This window comes from Mobula hypostoma, chromosome 21 (assembly GCF_963921235.1).
Source record: "Mobula hypostoma chromosome 21, sMobHyp1.1, whole genome shotgun sequence".
Classification (NCBI taxonomy): Eukaryota; Metazoa; Chordata; class Chondrichthyes; order Myliobatiformes; family Myliobatidae; genus Mobula; species Mobula hypostoma.
The window spans coordinates 51,927,502-51,945,497 of record NC_086117.1 but is presented as its reverse complement, the minus strand read 5'-3'; the positions used below and the strand labels follow the sequence as shown (position 1 = coordinate 51,945,497).

The window sequence follows — 17,996 nt, the reverse complement described above, 5'->3', positions numbered from 1 at the left end:
CTGTACACTGGGTTTACGAAGGGTTCGGGACCACCAGGATTTCTCACATACTTCCTAAATTTGTTGTGAATTTGCTGTGCATCCTCTGACTCCATGTTGCCATTACTTGGGCAAGTACCTCAGGGCTGCAGTCCTGACAAGTGAAAGATAAAGATTAGTTTTATTTGTCACATTTACATTGAAACTTACAGTGAAATACCTCGTTTGTGACAATGAGGATGTGCTGGGGTGGTCTGCAAGTGTCGTTATGTTTCTGGCGCCAACATAGCATGCCCACAACTTATATTAGTACATGGATAGGAAAGGTTTGGAGCAGAGGTTCCAAACCTTATTTTATACCATGAACCAATACCAGTAAGCAAGGGGTCCATGGACGCCAGGCTGAGAACTCCTGGTTTAGAGGGATATGGGCCAGACATGTGGAAAATGGGACTAGCTTAGATAGGGAATCATGGTCAGCACAGGTCAGTTGGGCTGAAGGGCTTATTTCTGTGCTGTATGACTGCACGTTTGACTCAGATAACTTGGGCACCTCTTCTGAGATTAGCTGTCAGAGTGCGTTGGCACAGTAGTAATGCTCTGATTTCCAGTGCTTGCCTGATGCCCTTCTGATGTATGACAGGTCCACTGTTTATGAAAATCTGCTCAATCTTGTGCCAGCGGATTACGTAGCACGGAGGGGAAACTCCAACTTCACAGACCTATCAGAGTGGGTGCCGTTATTTAAAGGTAAGTTTTTACTTGTAGCTGAAGTAAGATATTTCCTTCATTCACCTGCTAGAGTACATATTTACAGCCTGTTATGCCACTGGCGTTTAGGATTGCAGTGAAGGTCCTCTATCTCTGTCTGTCCTTGGCCATCTTCTCTATTGTGCCCCAGTTGTGGTTCAGGGTCCTCATTTCTGCCTCTGTGGTACAGCGCCAAGTTGTCTTTGGTCTCCCGTGTTTCCTCTGCCTTCAGGGGCCCAATGAAGTGCAGCCTTGATGATGGAGTTTGCATCTCTTCTCATCACATGCCCAATCCATCTCCATCATTTCCTCGTGATGATTGTGGCCATGTCCTCTTGATGACACTGAAGGAGAAGGGCATGGTTGGAGATCTTTCTTGGCCAGAAGATACAGAGGACCTTTGGAGGCTCATGGTGCGGAGTGACGGCAGCTTGGTAAGGTCGCTCTCTGTCAGGCACCAGCATTCTGAGTGTGGACAGAACATAGCTCTGGTACAGCTTCACCTTGGTGTGGATGCTGCTAGATAGTTTTGTATTATTCTGTGTAGGCTGTGGATTAAAAGCTTATTTAATTGCCCTCCACACACCGTGAACAGAGTGGTATTGATGCCTGATAGGATCAGTTATGACTGAATGGTGAAGCTGTCCTTCACGCTCCGGTTTCCTGTGTATTCCTACAGTATCACAAAGGGATTCCTAGTCGGTTAATGTGCAGTCATTTTTACATAAGGAAGTGCTGCTGGCTTGCTTTCACACCAGCTGTTGGTATTTGATAGTTCAGAGTAAATTTATTATCAAAGTACATATTTGTTACCATATACAACCATGAGATTCATTTTTCTTGCAGGCATACTCAATCCATAATGGAATAATAACCATAATAGAATCAATGAAAGACCAGTGTTCAACCACAATGCAAATACAAAATGAACAGAATATTAATAATAAATAAATAAGCAAAAAAAAAATCAAAACCATGAGATGAATCTCTGAAAGCGAGTCCATAGGTTGTGGCAAGTGAGGTTGAGTGAAATTATCCTTTTTGGTTCAAGAGCCTGATGGTTGAGGGGTAGTAACTGTTCCTGAACCTGGTGGTGTGAGCCCTGAGGCTCCTGTACCTTCTTCCTGAAGGCAGCAGCAATAAGAGAGCATGATCTGGGTGGTGGGGTTCTCTGATGATGGATGCTGCTTTCCTGCGACAATGCTTCAAGTAGATGTGCTCAATGGTGGGGAGTGGACTGGGCCGTAACCACTACTTTTTGTAGTATTTTCTGTGCAAGGACATTGGTGTTTCCATGCCAGGCTGTGATGTAGCTAGTCAATATACTCTCCACTACGTATCTATAGAAGTTTGTCAAAGTTTTAGATGTCGTGCCAAATCTTCACAAACTCCTCAGGAAGTAGAGGCATGATTGTGCTTTCTTTTTTTTTATGATTTAGATTTTATTGAATTCTTTTACAAATTTTTCCCCGAACCTTTGAGTCAGTTTTGAAATTATGTAAATCATAGCTTACAAAACATAAAATTATCCAGAAAATAAAAAACAAACATGGCAGAAATAAATATCAATATAATAACCATGTGTGTTTATTTAGACCTCTAATAACATAAAAGACTGCCATTCAGCAATATGCTTCACCACACATTCACCACTATTCCCCCACCCCAAGAAACCTAAATATTTGCCGCATTTTTGTGTATAGATGTCCAATTTATTAAACTGTTTGTAAGACATGCGTTCAAAAGCTGCCACTTGGGCTATTTCTGTGACCCACTCCTGAGATGATGGTCCCCCCCAAGTTCCTCCAACCTCGAAGTATAATTTGTCTTCCTTCCATTACACTTGTCAGGATCCAATTTTGAGAGTGTTTATTCCAAGTGTGTCTCCCATGGCAAAAAATCTGGGGCAAAAAGGGAGTTGAATACCTGAAACTTCACCAATATACTTATGTATCATAATCCAAAATTCTTGAATTCTGGGACAGGACCAGAGCGCATGTACTGAGTCCCCTTTATCTGCCTCACAGCGCCAGCATTCAGGGGTGGTTTTCAACCCTGATCTACGTAACCTTGCTGGAGTCCAATAAGAACAGTGTAGAATATAGCGCACACTCACGTCTCTTGACATTGTTTTGACATTTTTGCAAATTTTGTCCCACTCCTTTGTCTCAAAAGTCACACTCAGGTCTTTTTCCCATGCTCTTTTAAGACCCAACAGAAATTTGTCCCCGGAGATTTGTGTTAAAGCTGAATAATAAGTTGAGGCTTCAGGACCTTTACCATATGCGGCCAGTACAGTAGACAGTATCGTAGCAATTTGTGGTGGTTGCTATGTAGAACCGAAAGTTGTATGTAGCAAATGATGTAGTTGAAGGTATCTCCAAAATTGTGACCTAGAGATATTGTACTGTTGGGTTAATTAATTAAAAGATTTTAAACTGTCACCATTATAAAGATCTTCCAATTTAATTTAACCTTTCCCTTGCCATTCCCTCCAGAAGAAAGAGGACTTATCAATACACAGCTTCGGATTCATCCAGATACTTGAGGCTTCATTCAAATATGGATTAAATTTAAGTAATCTGGCAAGCTTATTCCAAAACAAATGCATATGCAATATAATTGGGTGAGTCCTTGCCTCAGGAGGTAACTTGATCGACAAACATTGTAATGGAGGGATGGGAGGAAGAGCAGAACACTCAATACGATACCAAGGAGGCGCTCTCTCTGGAAGGAGAGACCAATGTGCTAAATGCTTAAGAGTAAAGGCATAGTAATAGTATATTAACTCTGGCAAACTTACCCCCCCCCCCCCCCGCCGCCTTTCAACTGGCAATTGTAATTTGTTAAAGTTTAAGCATGGGCATTTACCATTCCAAATAAAAGCCTTAATTATTTTATCAAATTGCTTAAAATATATTAATGGGATTTGAACTGGTAACGATTGGAACAGATAGTTAAGCTTCGAAATGCTATTCATCTTCAAGGCATTACTTTTCCCGACATTGACAAATACAATGATGATCATCTGTCTACATCACATGAAATTTCTGCAATAATGGATCAAAATTTACCTTTACTAAATCCTTCAGTTGAGGGGGAAAATTAATACCTAAATATCGTATACCCTTCTGTGGCCAGTGAAATTGACCTGGGTAAAAAGCGGGTGCAGGGCAATATGCAGTTAACAGTAGTGCTTCCGATTTTGTCCAATTAACCTTATAACCTGAGAATCTAGAGTAAGCCTTTATAATGTTAAAAAGACATGGCACCAATCGACTAGGGTCCGAGACAAATAATACAATATCATCCACCTAAAGCATCAGTTTATGAACCTGTCCTCCCACAGATATCCCTATAAAGTTCTCATTCTCTCTGATAGCTGCTGCCAGGGGCTCCAAAGCTAGACAGAACAACATTGGAGAAAGTGGGGAACCCTGTCGGGTACCCCTTTTAAGTGAGAAGTAAGGTGAAATGTAACCACTAGTTTGAACTGCTGCTTCAGGGTTATTATATAAGAGTCTAATCCATTTTAAAAAGATGGGTCCAAATCCAAAAAATTGAAGAATCTTAAACAGATAGCCCCATTCCACTCGATCAAATGTTTTTTCAGCATTGAGTGAGATAGCTGCTATAGGTGACTGATTATCGGCCACCAACCACATAATATTCACAAGACTCCTTATGTTATCAGATGAGCTGCGGTCCCTGATAAATCCCACCTGATCACTATGTATCAACTGTGTTATTACTGTGTCTAAATGGTTTGCAAGGATCTTTGATAAAATTTTCACATCTATTGGGATTAGGGAAATTGGTCTATAAGTCTTACATTCACACGGGTCTTTACCGTCTTTCAGAATTAATGTAATTAGCACTTGTGATAAAGTTACCCTGTTCTATAGACTCATTGTACATATTCAGCAGTAGTGGAGCTAGCTCCTCCGCATAGCATTAAAAAAATTCTGCTGTAAATCTATCTGGGCCAGGAGCTTTCCCAGTAGGTAAGGTCTTAATCACTGATATAATTTCTTCCAATGTTATAGCAGAATCAATATATTGTTGTTCTTTCATCAACGTAGGTAACCTTAATGGCCTCAGAAAGCTATCAATTTCTTCCTCACTAAAGTTGGAGGTTGATGTATATAGGTCCTTATAAAACTCTTGGAATGCATCATTAATATCTTTAGGTGTCGTCAAAGTATCACTTGTTGCTGATCTAATAGCTGGGTAATAGATAATTGATTCTCTCTTGTTTTATACACCTTGCCAGAAGCTTGCCAGCTTTCTCCCCCGATTCAAGTTGCTTTTGTCTTGCCCTGAAAAGCCAAAATTCTACTTTCTGGGATAATATTAGATTGTGTTGATATTTCAGCTGTGTTAGTTCTTTCAAATCTTTGGATGACATCCACTGCTTCAATTTTGTCTCAATCTCTTTGATTTTATTTTCTAAGTTTGTAATTTTCTGATTTTTCTGTTTTTTTTAATATAAGAAGTATGTTGAATAGTATATCCCCTCAAAACGGCCTTCAGGGCTTCCCAGTTAGTCTCTGCTGAGGAGGCCGTAGGTGTATTTATTTCTAAATACTCCTTGATTTGTTGTCCCATAGCTTGCCTAAACATTGAATCTTGTAACAAGGATGAATTAAATCTCCATCTATGTGACTGCATTCTCTTATACTGAGGTATTGTCTCTAGACAAACCCAAGCATGATCTGATATTATATTAACAATTGCACATTGAGACACAGACTGAATAAGTGACTTGGATATAAGGAAGAAATCAGTCCTTGTGTATATTTTATGAACTGCAGAAAAAAATGTGTAATCCCTCCCATGGGGATTCATAAGGCGCCAAGCATCCACAAGCTGGGGGCTTTACACATTTTTTGCACCATCACAGTGAGTTTTGAGGTTCTATATGACAACATCTTACTATGGTCGATGATTGGATCCATTACCAAATTAAAATCTCCCCCAAGTATGATATCATAAGCTCCAATAGGATGTAACTTTCCTTCAAGATCAACAAAAAACATCTTCTATATTAGGTGCATATATGTTTGCTAAAATAATATGTTGCTTCTGTACTTCTGCCAAAATAATAAGAATTCTCCCTGCTTCAGCTTTGATCTGTTTCTCACATCTAAACTGCAGCCGCCTATTGATAAATATTATAATGCCCCTGCTCTTAGTTGACCCTGCACTGTAAAAAAAACATGATCTGTAAAATCCCCCAGTAGCTTTACTGATCCCTCTGCTGATAAATGTGTTTCCTGTAGGAAAACCACATCCCATTTTTGTCTCTTAAGCATATTCATTACTTTTCTCCTTTTTATAGGATTCCCCAGACCGTTAACATTCCATGTGGTGAAACATACTTTATCTGAATTAAGAGAAGTCATAGTTAGGACAAACAAACAAACACACTGCAATATTTTGACACTGACTCATAAACGCCCGTTTAAACTGAAAAGTAACAAAATGGCACATAAAACTCTCTCACATGCAACAGTGGCCACAGAACACGGCCAAGCGCCCCTTCCACAAAGGATTATGGTCCATGAAATGCCCAGACCAGTTTTAACTGCTCAGAAACAATACCGATGCAATTTCACAATCAACATAGATGGTCGTGCTTTCTTTATAATTGCCCTAACGTGCCGAATTCAGGACAGGTCCTCTCAAGTAACAATAACTCCGTTAGTGTTGAGTGTTTGGCATATTTCAACATCACTGAATTGTTTCATATTTTTTGTCAGGTGTGTCTTTTGAATGATTCAGTGACTATACCCATAGACCATCGGTTGGTGTGATTTTGTCTGATGAGATTTGAGTCTCAGTTTAATTACTCCTGTGTAGTGAGCCAGCTCTGACAATACAGCACACTCCCAGAGCTTTTTTCTTCCCAAAGAGCCTTTTGCCAGTCCACCACTTCGTGCAGAGTGTACTTGCAGCCCCTTATGGCAACTTCTGGCCTCTTTTGGCAGCTCTGTTCTGGCTTTTGGCAGTTGAGACAGGCAAGCTTTACTATTGGAGACGGACAAGATGTTCTGAAATGACTACTTCAGTTCTTCATTTCTTGTGATAGTTGAGCTGGTCAATTCATCTACTACAGCTGGTCAGCCTACTGTGCTAACGTTATAGAATCCAGGAAGTGTTATCAGTACTGGATGATGTTTCTTTTCTGGTGACTGTTGACCTTTAAAGCAAGATGTTGTTAATTCAAAATGAAAGTAGATTCTGACCCGAACATAAGATATATGAGCAGGATTAGGCCATTTGGCCCATCGAGTCTGCTCCGGCATTTCATCATGGCTGATCCATTTTCCCTCTCAGCCACAATCTCCTTCATGCCTTCTCCCCGTATCCCTTTGTGCCCTGACTAATCAAGAAGCTATCAACTTCTACCTTAAATATACCTAATGACTTGGCTTCCACAACCGCCTGGGGCAATGAATTCCACAGATTCACCACTCTTTGGCTACAGAAGTTTCTTCTCATCTTTGTTCCAAATAGACGTCCCTCTATTCTGACGTTGTGTCCTCTGGTCTTAGACTTCCCCTACCAGAGGAAACATCCTCTGCTCATCCACTCCGTCGAGGCCTTTCAACATTTGATAGGTTTCAATGAGATCTCCCCTCATTCTTCTGAATTTCAGTGAGTGCAGGCCCAGAGCCATCAAACTCTTCTCATAGGACAAGCTTTTCAATCTCTGGAGTCATTTTCGTAAACATCCTTTACACCCTCTCCAGTGTCAGCACTTCCTTTCTTGAATAAGAGGCCCAAAACTGCTTACAACACTCCTGGATTGAAAGTGACATGCCAATCAAGGACAGAGAATGTCCATGGTTTTCAATAATGAATTAAACAGAGGCTCCAGTTCTTTACTGGGGGAAAACTCTTCCTTGGTTTTATCTGGAAAAGCAGGTAGTGCTTGGCCTGTATTTTGCATAACCCAACTCCATCAAAAGCACATTAATTTGCCGTTCTCTCACTTCACATCTGAGAGATTACTCTGCATTGTTTGCCTTTAGAACGATACCTACACTGCAAAAGCAGTTTATGTCACTAAGCATTTAGGAATACCTTGTGGGCAAGACCGAGTGTTGCATAAGTTCAAATTCCTGTAATCACAAGTATTGTTCAAAGCTGCGAGTGAGAGCCTGTGGTTTTCAAATTAGTCACATTTATATAAATTATTTTTTAATTGTAGCTTCATTTAACGATTCGTCTGAAGGTGGATTTTATGGATTCTGTGCTGGAGTTCCTGCCGCTATGAACATTCAGTTTCTCACAGCAGTTGTTGGTGCGGTTGAAGGAGTCCCACAACGAGTGATACTTGGAGTTGAAGTCAGGTAAGCAGATGGCATCACAATTGTATTAGCTAGTTGGCATCTTCCAAGTGTTGGACTAACTGATGTTCAATGTACAACATAAATCAGGCTGCTCATTTCTGAGTAATTAATATTTCCCAATAGCAAAGGACATGCTTTCCCATAGGGCTACTGAAATGAGAAATGGGTTACTTAACAGAAGTGGTAATCTTAATGTCTTAACATCTTCGTTACCTCCTCAAAAATGTCATGTTGGTAAGGCTGACGCCCTGTGCACAAATCCATGCTGATGATCTTCAAAAAACCCAAACCAATCTTTCCCTTGTTTTACTCAGCTCTTACAGTTGTACTTTGGCCCTCTTGGCTGCTCTGGACATCCACGTTCTTCTCTCTTTGCCTCACTGTAATTCTAAAATTGTTTTCTTTGGTTCAATGAGGGAAAATGTATTTAAAAAGCACTTGATTTTGGCCCCAAGTCCATCTTCCTTCACTGTGTATTGAATCGTCTCACTTCTACTCAAAAATAAGCAATCATATCATTACACCCACAAATATGGTCCAATTATCCCAAAACATCAGGTCTTTCCCAAAACTAAGCATGCTTTCCTTTGGCTATTTATCTGGCTTCTGTTGGTTTTTGCTTCTCTGACTATTCAAACTGACATTTAAATCATTACAAATTGCAGTACAAAAATGTATTTCCTCTGGTTCTTCCTGTCTCTTGTTGGATCAATGGTTTTGCCTTTTCAGTTTCTCCACAGTGAGCTGGCACATTTCTTGTGGAGGAGGAGATAGTACAGCCTGCAGGAACAGTTCCCTTCTTCAGTCCTTCGCCATCCGCACATCTGTGCAATTTATTCAAATACCAGCCCAGCAAGAGCCCCCATTGACCAGGTACAAGAAGCTTCAAATGATTTACCATCTTGTGCTGTTAATTCTTACACTACAAGCTTTTCTCTTTTTTATTTCATTGTTTGGCTTTTGTTCTCGCCCTCTCCCTGGGGATGTGGAAGAAACTTGGAGCACCCAGGGAGGGAAGGAATTGGGGTGGAGCTGCGGGTGAAAGGGGTGGTGCGGGGAGCTGGTGTGGTCACAAGGAGAATGTACAAATCTGCACAGACAATATTGCTGGGATGCTCTTGTCCCTGTGCCTCCCTGTGCCACTATCATTGTTGCTTGGGTATTCAATCTGGTATAGTCAAAGATCTCCAGTTGTACAACCTGTTAGAATCAAAAATTTCCAATTATACAACGTGTTATAGTCAAAGTTCTCCAGTTAATCAACCTGTTATAGTCAGATAAACAAGAGAAAATCTGCAGATGCTGTAAATCCAAGCAACACACTCAAAATGCTGGAGGAACTCAGCAAGCCAGACAGTATTAATGGAAAAGAGTACAGTCGACGTTTCAGGCCAAGACCCTTCATCAGGACTGATCTCCAGTTGTAATGCCTGTTATAGTTAAAGGTCTCCAGTTGTACAACCTGTTACAGGACATAGGAATTAGGCCATTTGGCTCATCGAGTCTGCTCCACCATCCAATCATGGCTTATCCTTTTTTTTCTCCTCTTCAGCCCCACTCCCCGGCCTTCTCCTTGTAACCTTTGATGTCATGTCCAATCAAGAATCTATCAAGCTCCGCCTTAAATACACCCAACAACCTGGCCTCCACGGCTACCTGTGGTAATAAATACCACAAGTTCACCACCCTCTGGCTAAAGAAATTTCCCTGCATCTCTTTTAAATGGATGCCCCTCTATCCTGAGGCTGTGCCCCACCATGGGAAACATCCTTTCCACATCTAGCATGTCTAGGCCTTTCAACATTTGAAAGGTTTCAATGAGATCCCTTCTCATCCTTCTAAGTTCCAGTGAATACAGACCCAGAGCTCTCAAACATTCCTCGTATGACATCCCTTTAATTCCTGGAATCATCCTTCTGAACCTCCTCTGGACCCTCTCCAATGCTAGCACATCTTTTCTTACCTGAGGAGCCCAAAACTGCTCACAGTACTCAAGATGAGGCCTCACCAATGCCTTACAAAGCCTCAGCATCATATCTCTGCTCTTGTATTCTAGACCTCTTGAAATGAATGCTAACATTACATTTGCCTTCCTCACCACTGACTCAACCTGCAAATTAACCTTTAAGGTGTTCTGCACAAGGACTCCCAAGTCCCTTTGCATTTCAGATTTTTGGATTTTCTCCCCATTTAAAAATAGTCTGCACATTTATTTCTACTACCAAAGTGCATGGCCATGCATTTATTTCATTTGCCACTTACTCGCCCATTTTCCTAATCTAAGTCCTCCTGCAGCCTACCTGATTCCTCAACATTACCTGTCCCTCCACCAGTCTTCATATTGTCTGCAAACTTGGCAACAAGGTCATCTATTCCATCATCTAAGTCATTGATATACAGCATAAAAAGTATTGGTCCCAACACTGACCCCTGCAGAACACCACAAGTCACTGGCAGCCAACCAGAAAAAGATTGTTTTATTCCCGCTCGCTGCCTCCTACCAATCAGCCAATGCTCTAACCTTGCCAGTAATTTGCCTTCAATATCATGGGCTTTTTACTGTATTTGCTACCCCTTTTGATTCTGCATCCCTAATGCACTGATACTCACCGTGCTGGCTACAATTTTGACTTGTCATTTGCATGCCCTTCCTGACAGTCTGACTGCACGCTATCTTTGCTTTTTTTTTTACCCATCCGTCTTATCCAGAGTCCTTTCACTCCAGTTCCCATCCTCCTGCCAAATTAGTTTAATCACTCCCTAACACCTCTAACAAACCTGCCTGTGAGAATATTGGTCCCCCTTGGGTTCAGGTGCAACCCATCACTTTTGAATTGTTCATACCTCCCCCAGAAGAGAACACAGTGATCCAAGAACCTGAAGCACTACCCCCTGCACCAGCTTCTCAGCCATGCATTCATCTGCCAACTCATTCTGTTTCTACCCTCACTAGTACGTGGCGCAGGCAGCAATTCAGAAATTACTATCCTGGTGGTCCTGCTTCTCAGCTTTCTATCCAAATTCATTTCAGGACCTCTTTGCTTTTCCTTCCTATGTCATTGGTACCAATATGTACCAAGACATCTGGCTGCTCTCTATCCTCCTCCAAAATGCTGTGGATGTGATCTGAGACGTCCCTGAACCTGGCACCAGGGAGGCAACATACTATTTGGGTGTCCTATTTACATCCACAAAATCTCCTCTCTGTTCCCCTGACTATTGAGTCCCCTATCACTACTGCTCCCCTCTTCTCCCTCTTTCCCTTCTGCACCACGGAATTATGCTCAGTGCCAGTAATCTGGTCTCAATAGCATTCTCCTGGGAGTTCATCCCCCACAAGAGTCTCCAAAGCGGTACACTTGCTATTGAGAGGAATGGCCACAGAAGCGTTCTGCGCTAACTGCCTATTCACATTTCCATTTCTCCTGACAGTCACCCATCCACTCACCTCCTGCAACTTAGGGGTGACTACTTCCTGTAATTCTGATCAAAGATCTCCTCACTCTCCGGTACAAGCTGAAGGTCAGCTAGCTGCTGCACCAGATTCCTAACATGGTCTTCAAGGAGCTGCAGCGGATGCACTTCACACAGATGCAGTTCCCTGGGAGACTCTGGGTCTCCCAGCACTCCCAACATCTGCCATGAGGAACACACAACAGCCACTAGGTTCAGTACACACACTAGGTAAAGTAAGGATCTCTCCTTTATTCAACCTGTTATAGTCAAAAGTCTCCAGTTCAAATAGTGTGAGACGAGTTGTTATCCAGCAAGTGTCGATAAAGTAAAGGGAATAGATGAAGTGAAGAGCAGAAATGTTTTTAAGGGGAAGGTGGAGGAATGGTGGGAGGGGAGCTATTTCATCTTGTGGTTGAAAGTCATTGGAATAATTTTGTTGTGTAGCTTCCAGTTGACCTACACTGAATATGACTGTGCTCGGAATGATGTGTGTTGGCCTGACCTTGCCTATCCATTGACAAGGCGTTATACAGGTAAGGAAGATGCATTCATCTTGACGCATTCCGTCGACCTAATTTCCATGCTTTTGAACTGAGCACTGGTCTAGAATGATCTTGTGCTAATTAGTATAAATCTGCTCCACGATCAATCTAACCTTTCCCTTTTACACAGCCCATAACCTCCATTTTTCTTACATCCATGTGCCCATCAAAGAGTCTCTACAATACCTCTATTGTATCTGTCTCTACCACCATCCAGCAGTGCATTCCAGGCATCTCAGTGTAAGATAAAAATCTACTTCTGACATCTCCATAAATTTTCTTCCACCCTTTTTAAAAGGACGTCCTCTGGTATTTGCCATTGCTGCTCTGGGAAAAAGAGCCCTGTCTGATTTTTGCTTCCTTCTTTCTCTTGACAAAATGTTTCTTTTATCTTACAATCATTCCCCTGTATTTTCCTCCATTCCATCTATGAAGCAATTAAGTCTCTGTTTGTATCACCACTTCCCTTAGCTGCAGGACCATTTATAAATTGCATTGCAACCAAGTAGATGTGGGTGTAATGTAGGAAACGGGCTACAGTTGCTCACATCTCTGGTGACATTTCTATGTAGTGGCTGTGGAATCCTTTATATCCAATGGCAAGGGCAGCCATTAACAAAAATATTAGTCTCAATTTGGGCATAAATCCCAGGAGGTTGTGAAAAGCCGAGATACTGTACGTGCTGGAACACTGAAAGAACTCAGCGTGGGTGCAGGTTGATGTTTTGGGCCGAGACACTGGATCAGGACCATGGGGTTTCTGTAGGATGGTTCTTGGACCTTTTAAAGTCCTGCGGCAGATATGATCTATTAACATCGCATTTCTTCCTAGCTATTCTTTTATGCTCAGTAACATGAATGCGACACAAGCAAGGCACCATCTTCTAACATAGAAACAGAGAAAATAGGTGCAGGAGTAGGCCATTCGGCCCTTCGAGCCTGCACCGCCATTTATTATGATCATGGCTGATCATCCAACTCAGAACCCTGCACCAGCTTTCCCTCCATACCCCCTGATCCCCGTAGCCACAAGGGCCATATCTAACTCCCTCTTAAATATAGCCAATGAACTGGCCTCAACTGTTTCCTGTGGCAGAGAATTCCACAGATTCACCACTCTCTGTGTGAAGAAGTTTTTCCTAATCTCAGTCCTAAAAGGCTTCCCCTTTATCCTCAAACTGTGACCCCTCGTTCTGGACTTCCCCAACATCGGGAACAATCTTCCTGCATCTAGCCTGTCCAATCCCTTTAGGATTTTATACGTTTCAATCAGATCCCTCCTCAATCTTCTAAATTCCAACGAGTACAAGCCTAGTTCATCCAGTCTTTCTTCATATGAAAGTCTTGCCATCCCAGGAATCAATCTGGTGAACCTTCTTTGTACTCCCTCTATGGCAAGGATGTCTTTCCTCAGATTAGGGGACCAAAACTGCACACAATACTCCAGGTGTGGTCTCATCAAGGCCTTGTACAACTGCAGTAGTACCTCCCTGCTCCTGTACTCGAATCCTCTCGCTATAAATGCCAGCATACCATTCGCCTTTTTCACCGCCTGCTGTACCTGCATGCCCACTTTCAATGACTGGTGTATAATGACACCCAGGTCTCATTGCACCTCCCCTTTTCCTAATCGGCCACCATTCAGATAATAATCTGTTTTCCTATTTTTGCCACCAAAGTGGATAACTTCACATTTATCCACATTAAATTACATCTGCCATGAATTTGCCCACTCACCCAACCTATCCAAGTCACCCTGCATCCTCTTAGCATCCTCCTCACAGCTAACACTGCCGCCCAGCTTCGTGTCATCCGCAAACTTGGAGATGCTGCATTTAATTCCCTCATCCAAGTCATTAATATATATTGTAAACAACTGGGGTCCCAGCACTGAGCCTTGCGGTACCCCACTAGTCACTGCCTGCCCTTCTGAAAAGGTCCCGTTTATTCCCACTCTTTGCTTCCTGTCTGCTAACCAATTCTCTATCCACATCAATACCTTACCCCCAATACCGTGTGCTTTAAGTTTGCACACTAATCTCCTGTGTGGGACCTTGTCAAAAGCCTTTTGAAAATCCAAATATACCACATCCACTGGTTCTCCCCTATCCACTCTACTAGTTACATCCTCAAAAAATTCTATGAGATTCGTCAGACATGATTTTCCTTTCACAAATCCATGCTGACTTTGTCTGATGATTTCACCGCTTTCCAAATGTGCTGTTATCACATCTTTGATAACTGACTCCAGCAGTTTCCCCACCACCGACGTTAGGCTAACCAGTCTATAATTCCCTGGTTTCTCTCTCCCTCCTTTTTTAAAAAGTGGGGTTACATTAGCCACCCTCCAATCCTCAGGAACTAGTCCAGAATCTAATGAGTTTTGAAAAATTATCACTAATGCATCCACTATTTCTTGGGCTACTTCCTTAAGCACTCTGGGATGCAGACCATCTGGCCCTGGGGATTTATCTGCCTTTAATCCCTTCAATTTACCTAATACCACTTCCCTACTAACATGTATTTCGCTCAGTTCCCCCATCTCACTAGACCCTCTGTCCCCTACTATTTCTGGAAGATTATTTATGTCCTCCTTAGTGAAGACAGAACCAAAGTAATTATTCAATTGGTCTGCCATGTCCTTGCTCCCCATAATCAATTCACCTGTTTCTGTCTGTAGGGGACCTACATTTGTCTTTACCAGTCTTTTCCTTTTTACATATCTATAAAAGCTTTTACAGTCAGTTTTTATGTTCCCTGCCAGTTTTCTCTCATAATCTTTTTTCCCCTTCCTAATTAAGCCCTTTGTCGTCCTCTGCTGAACTCTGAATTTCTCCCAGTCCTCAGGTGAGCCACTTTTTCTGGCTAATTTGTATGCTTCTTCTTTGGAATTGATACTATCCCTAATTTCTCTTGTCAGCCACGGGTGCACTACCTTCCCTGATTTATTCTTTTGCCAAACTGGGATGAACAATTGTTGTAGTTCATCCATGCAATCTTTAAATGCTTGCCATTGCATATCCACCGTCAACCCTTTAAGTGTCATTTGCCAACGTTCCTTTATATTTGATTGCAAAGAAAATCATTTACACACCTAAGTCAACTTGTTCTCTATGTTCACTCCCACAAAAAGAGATCTCAATGTCTAACAAACTATGTGTTTGTCTAGGTGAAGCATACTCACAATCAATTGCCCAGGGAATGTTGCTGGTCTTCACCTTCTTGGTGACGGCAGTGTTGGGAGGTCCGTGGAACAAAATACGGAAGGCTTGGAATGACTCGACCTTTTAATACCCTGCAGCAAGCATGATCTCCATGTTCTTATAGTGTTCAGTAACATGAACACCAAGAGACCAGCAATTCAGGATCCACTCAGAATCTACCTCTTCCCTACCTTCATTGTATCCTCCTCTCTTTCATTAATGGTCTGCAAGCTTTTATTTCTGTTGTTCCACAAAGTAAGCAGTCCTGTGGTGAAAGATATTTTGGTGTGTCTTACATTTGCAGAATTGTTGCTGTTTTACATTTTGATGCAACTGCAGAATTCATGCACTTGAATGGATACTGGACATAACACAGACTATCCCCTTGCGTTGTTCTGAATGTTTCAGTGTAAATATTTTAATGTATTTTTATATAGGAGTGTTCTAAAACCCTGATATGGTTTTGAATACGTGTTATTTTGAATTTAAAATTAGGCAGTGCATGACCATTTTTTGTTCTAAACCCAAAACATTGTTTCCCTTGCACAATAGACTTGGAACTTCTTTTGATACACCAAAACAAGAAATAAAAGACTGACATACAGCTAGGTGGTTTCACATCAGGATGAAGGCTGGTCACCTTTAAAAGCTGTGCCTACTTTCTTTGTGAATGGGAGTGTCTGTCTCCATTTTTCTGATATTTTATTTGTCTTTTTTTGTATGCACAAACGAGCAAGAAATAACTTCCTTCTCGCATCTACTTTTCTTTTTCTCAACTGTTTCTCCAAAGCTGATGCTCCTCTTTCCTCCCCTTTCACCTGTACTCTTTTGGGAATAGTCAGCACATGTGTCAGAGCCTCTCTTCACAGCTACCACCTGCAGTTAATGTGCTAAAACATCCCAGCTGATATTACAGGAATGTGTAATGATTCTGACCTGCACAAGATGTCAGCACAATGACCAAAAGGCCTGTGGTGGGACAAATTTGAAGGAGAAAAGGGAGATGGAACTCCAGGACTTGGGGCCTCGATAATTGAAGGCCTGGCTGCTAAGGAGAAAATGACCAAAAAATGGGACAGGTTTGAGTATTAGGTTCTACATGTTCACAGTCTGTACGAGTGACTCATATGATGGGAATATAATATATAATTAAGTACACTGATGAATAAAACTGGGTGGCAGTGTGAGCTACGAGAAGGTTGCAGAGACCTTCATGGAATAGAAACAGATTATATTTTTTCCCTCTTTTTGTTTATTCACAGGCTCTGTTTGCACATTACATCTGCAGGCAGCGAGTTCCTGACTCCCGCATGTGTTGCCAATAACATTTGCCTCTGTCCCTCCTAATTATTTTTCCATTTATTTTCTTTCTGACACTAGTTGTCCTCAACATCTCTATCTAAAGAAATCACGAAAGATTGAGTAGGTTAGGATAGTTTTCCTTAGGACATAGAAGATTGAGAGGAGATTTGACAGAGGTATACAAAATTATGAGGGGTATAGATAGGGTAAATGCAAGCGGGCTTTTCCCATTGCAGTTGGGTGGAACTACAACTGGAGGTCATGGGTTAAGGATTAAAGGTGAAAAGTTTAAGGGGGAACATGAAGGGAAACTTCTTCACTCAGGGTGGTGAGAGTGTGCAATGAGCTGTCAGCACAAGTGGTGCATGCGAACTCAACCTCAATGTTTAAGAGAAGTTTGGAGAGGTTCATGGATGGAGGGCTATGGTCCCAGTGCAGGTTGATGGGAGTAGTCCGTTTAAGTGGTTTCGGCATGGAATGGATGGGATGAAATTCCATCTTCCCCACCACTCCACCCATTCGTCAGTATGATCCACACTATATGTCCAGGAGTCACCTGCACAGAACTTTCTCTGTAAAACTGCAACACTATGTGCTGTATTCTGCTTCTGTTACTACCTTGGGGTAATTATGTTCAGCATGATACAAATGCATGTCACACAAAACAAAGTCTTTCACTATATCTCAATGTGGGTGTCTAATAACTCAATAACGGTACCACTATCATTACATTTAGTTCCCATCTTGGCACCTAAACCACTCATACAACTCCAGATAGCCCACCCCCTTCTCTTGTCTATCACTTCTGATGGGGAGGGGGCAGGGTCCGGATAGCCCCTGCTGTCAATCACATGGTGAGACTGATCGAGGGGCGGGGTCATGTGGCAGGGGTGGAGTTAGAAGTTCACGGACTGTCAGTCATGTCGCAGAGGTGGTGTTTGACCGTCAAAACGCGACAACCACGCTTCAGGGGAAGGTGGGTCTCGCGAAAGGTCGATTGTCCATACACTTGGCTCATTGAGTTTCTCCAGTGTTTTGTGTTTAACATTAAAAGTGAATAAGCATTACTGTCGACCAGTGATTTGATTAATGCAGTGTTAGATATCAAAATTCAAGATAAGTTTTATTATCAAAATACATATATGTCGCCATATACAACCCTGAGACTTATTTTCCTGTGGCCTACTCAACAAATCTACAAAATGATAACCATAACAGAATCAATGAAAACCGCCCACCCTGGGTATTCAACCAGAGTGCAGAAGACAACAAGCTGTGCCAATGCAAAAGGAAGAAATACTAATACAAATAAATCACAATAAATATCGAGAACATTAGATGAAGAGCCCTTGAAAGTGAGTCCATTGGTTGTGGGAACAGTTCAGTGATGGGGCAAGTGAAGTTGA

General features: G+C 41.9%; 1 protein-coding gene across 3 annotated transcripts in view; it reads left to right on the top strand.

The window, feature by feature from the left end:
• Positions 1-17,648, top strand: part of tctn2 (tectonic family member 2) — a 53,362-nt gene extending 35,714 nt beyond the window's left edge. For all 3 annotated transcript variants that reach the window (XM_063073998.1, XM_063073999.1, XM_063074000.1), the window contains 5 exons: positions 623-729; positions 7,946-8,087; positions 8,817-8,960; positions 11,988-12,076; positions 15,255-17,648. In XM_063073998.1, the coding sequence (XP_062930068.1) occupies positions 623-729; positions 7,946-8,087; positions 8,817-8,960; positions 11,988-12,076; positions 15,255-15,376 (604 nt within the window). In that variant the 3' untranslated portion in view covers positions 15,377-17,648. The remainder of the gene's footprint in view (positions 1-622; positions 730-7,945; positions 8,088-8,816; positions 8,961-11,987; positions 12,077-15,254) is intronic.
• Positions 17,649-17,996: the final 348 nt, after the last annotated feature.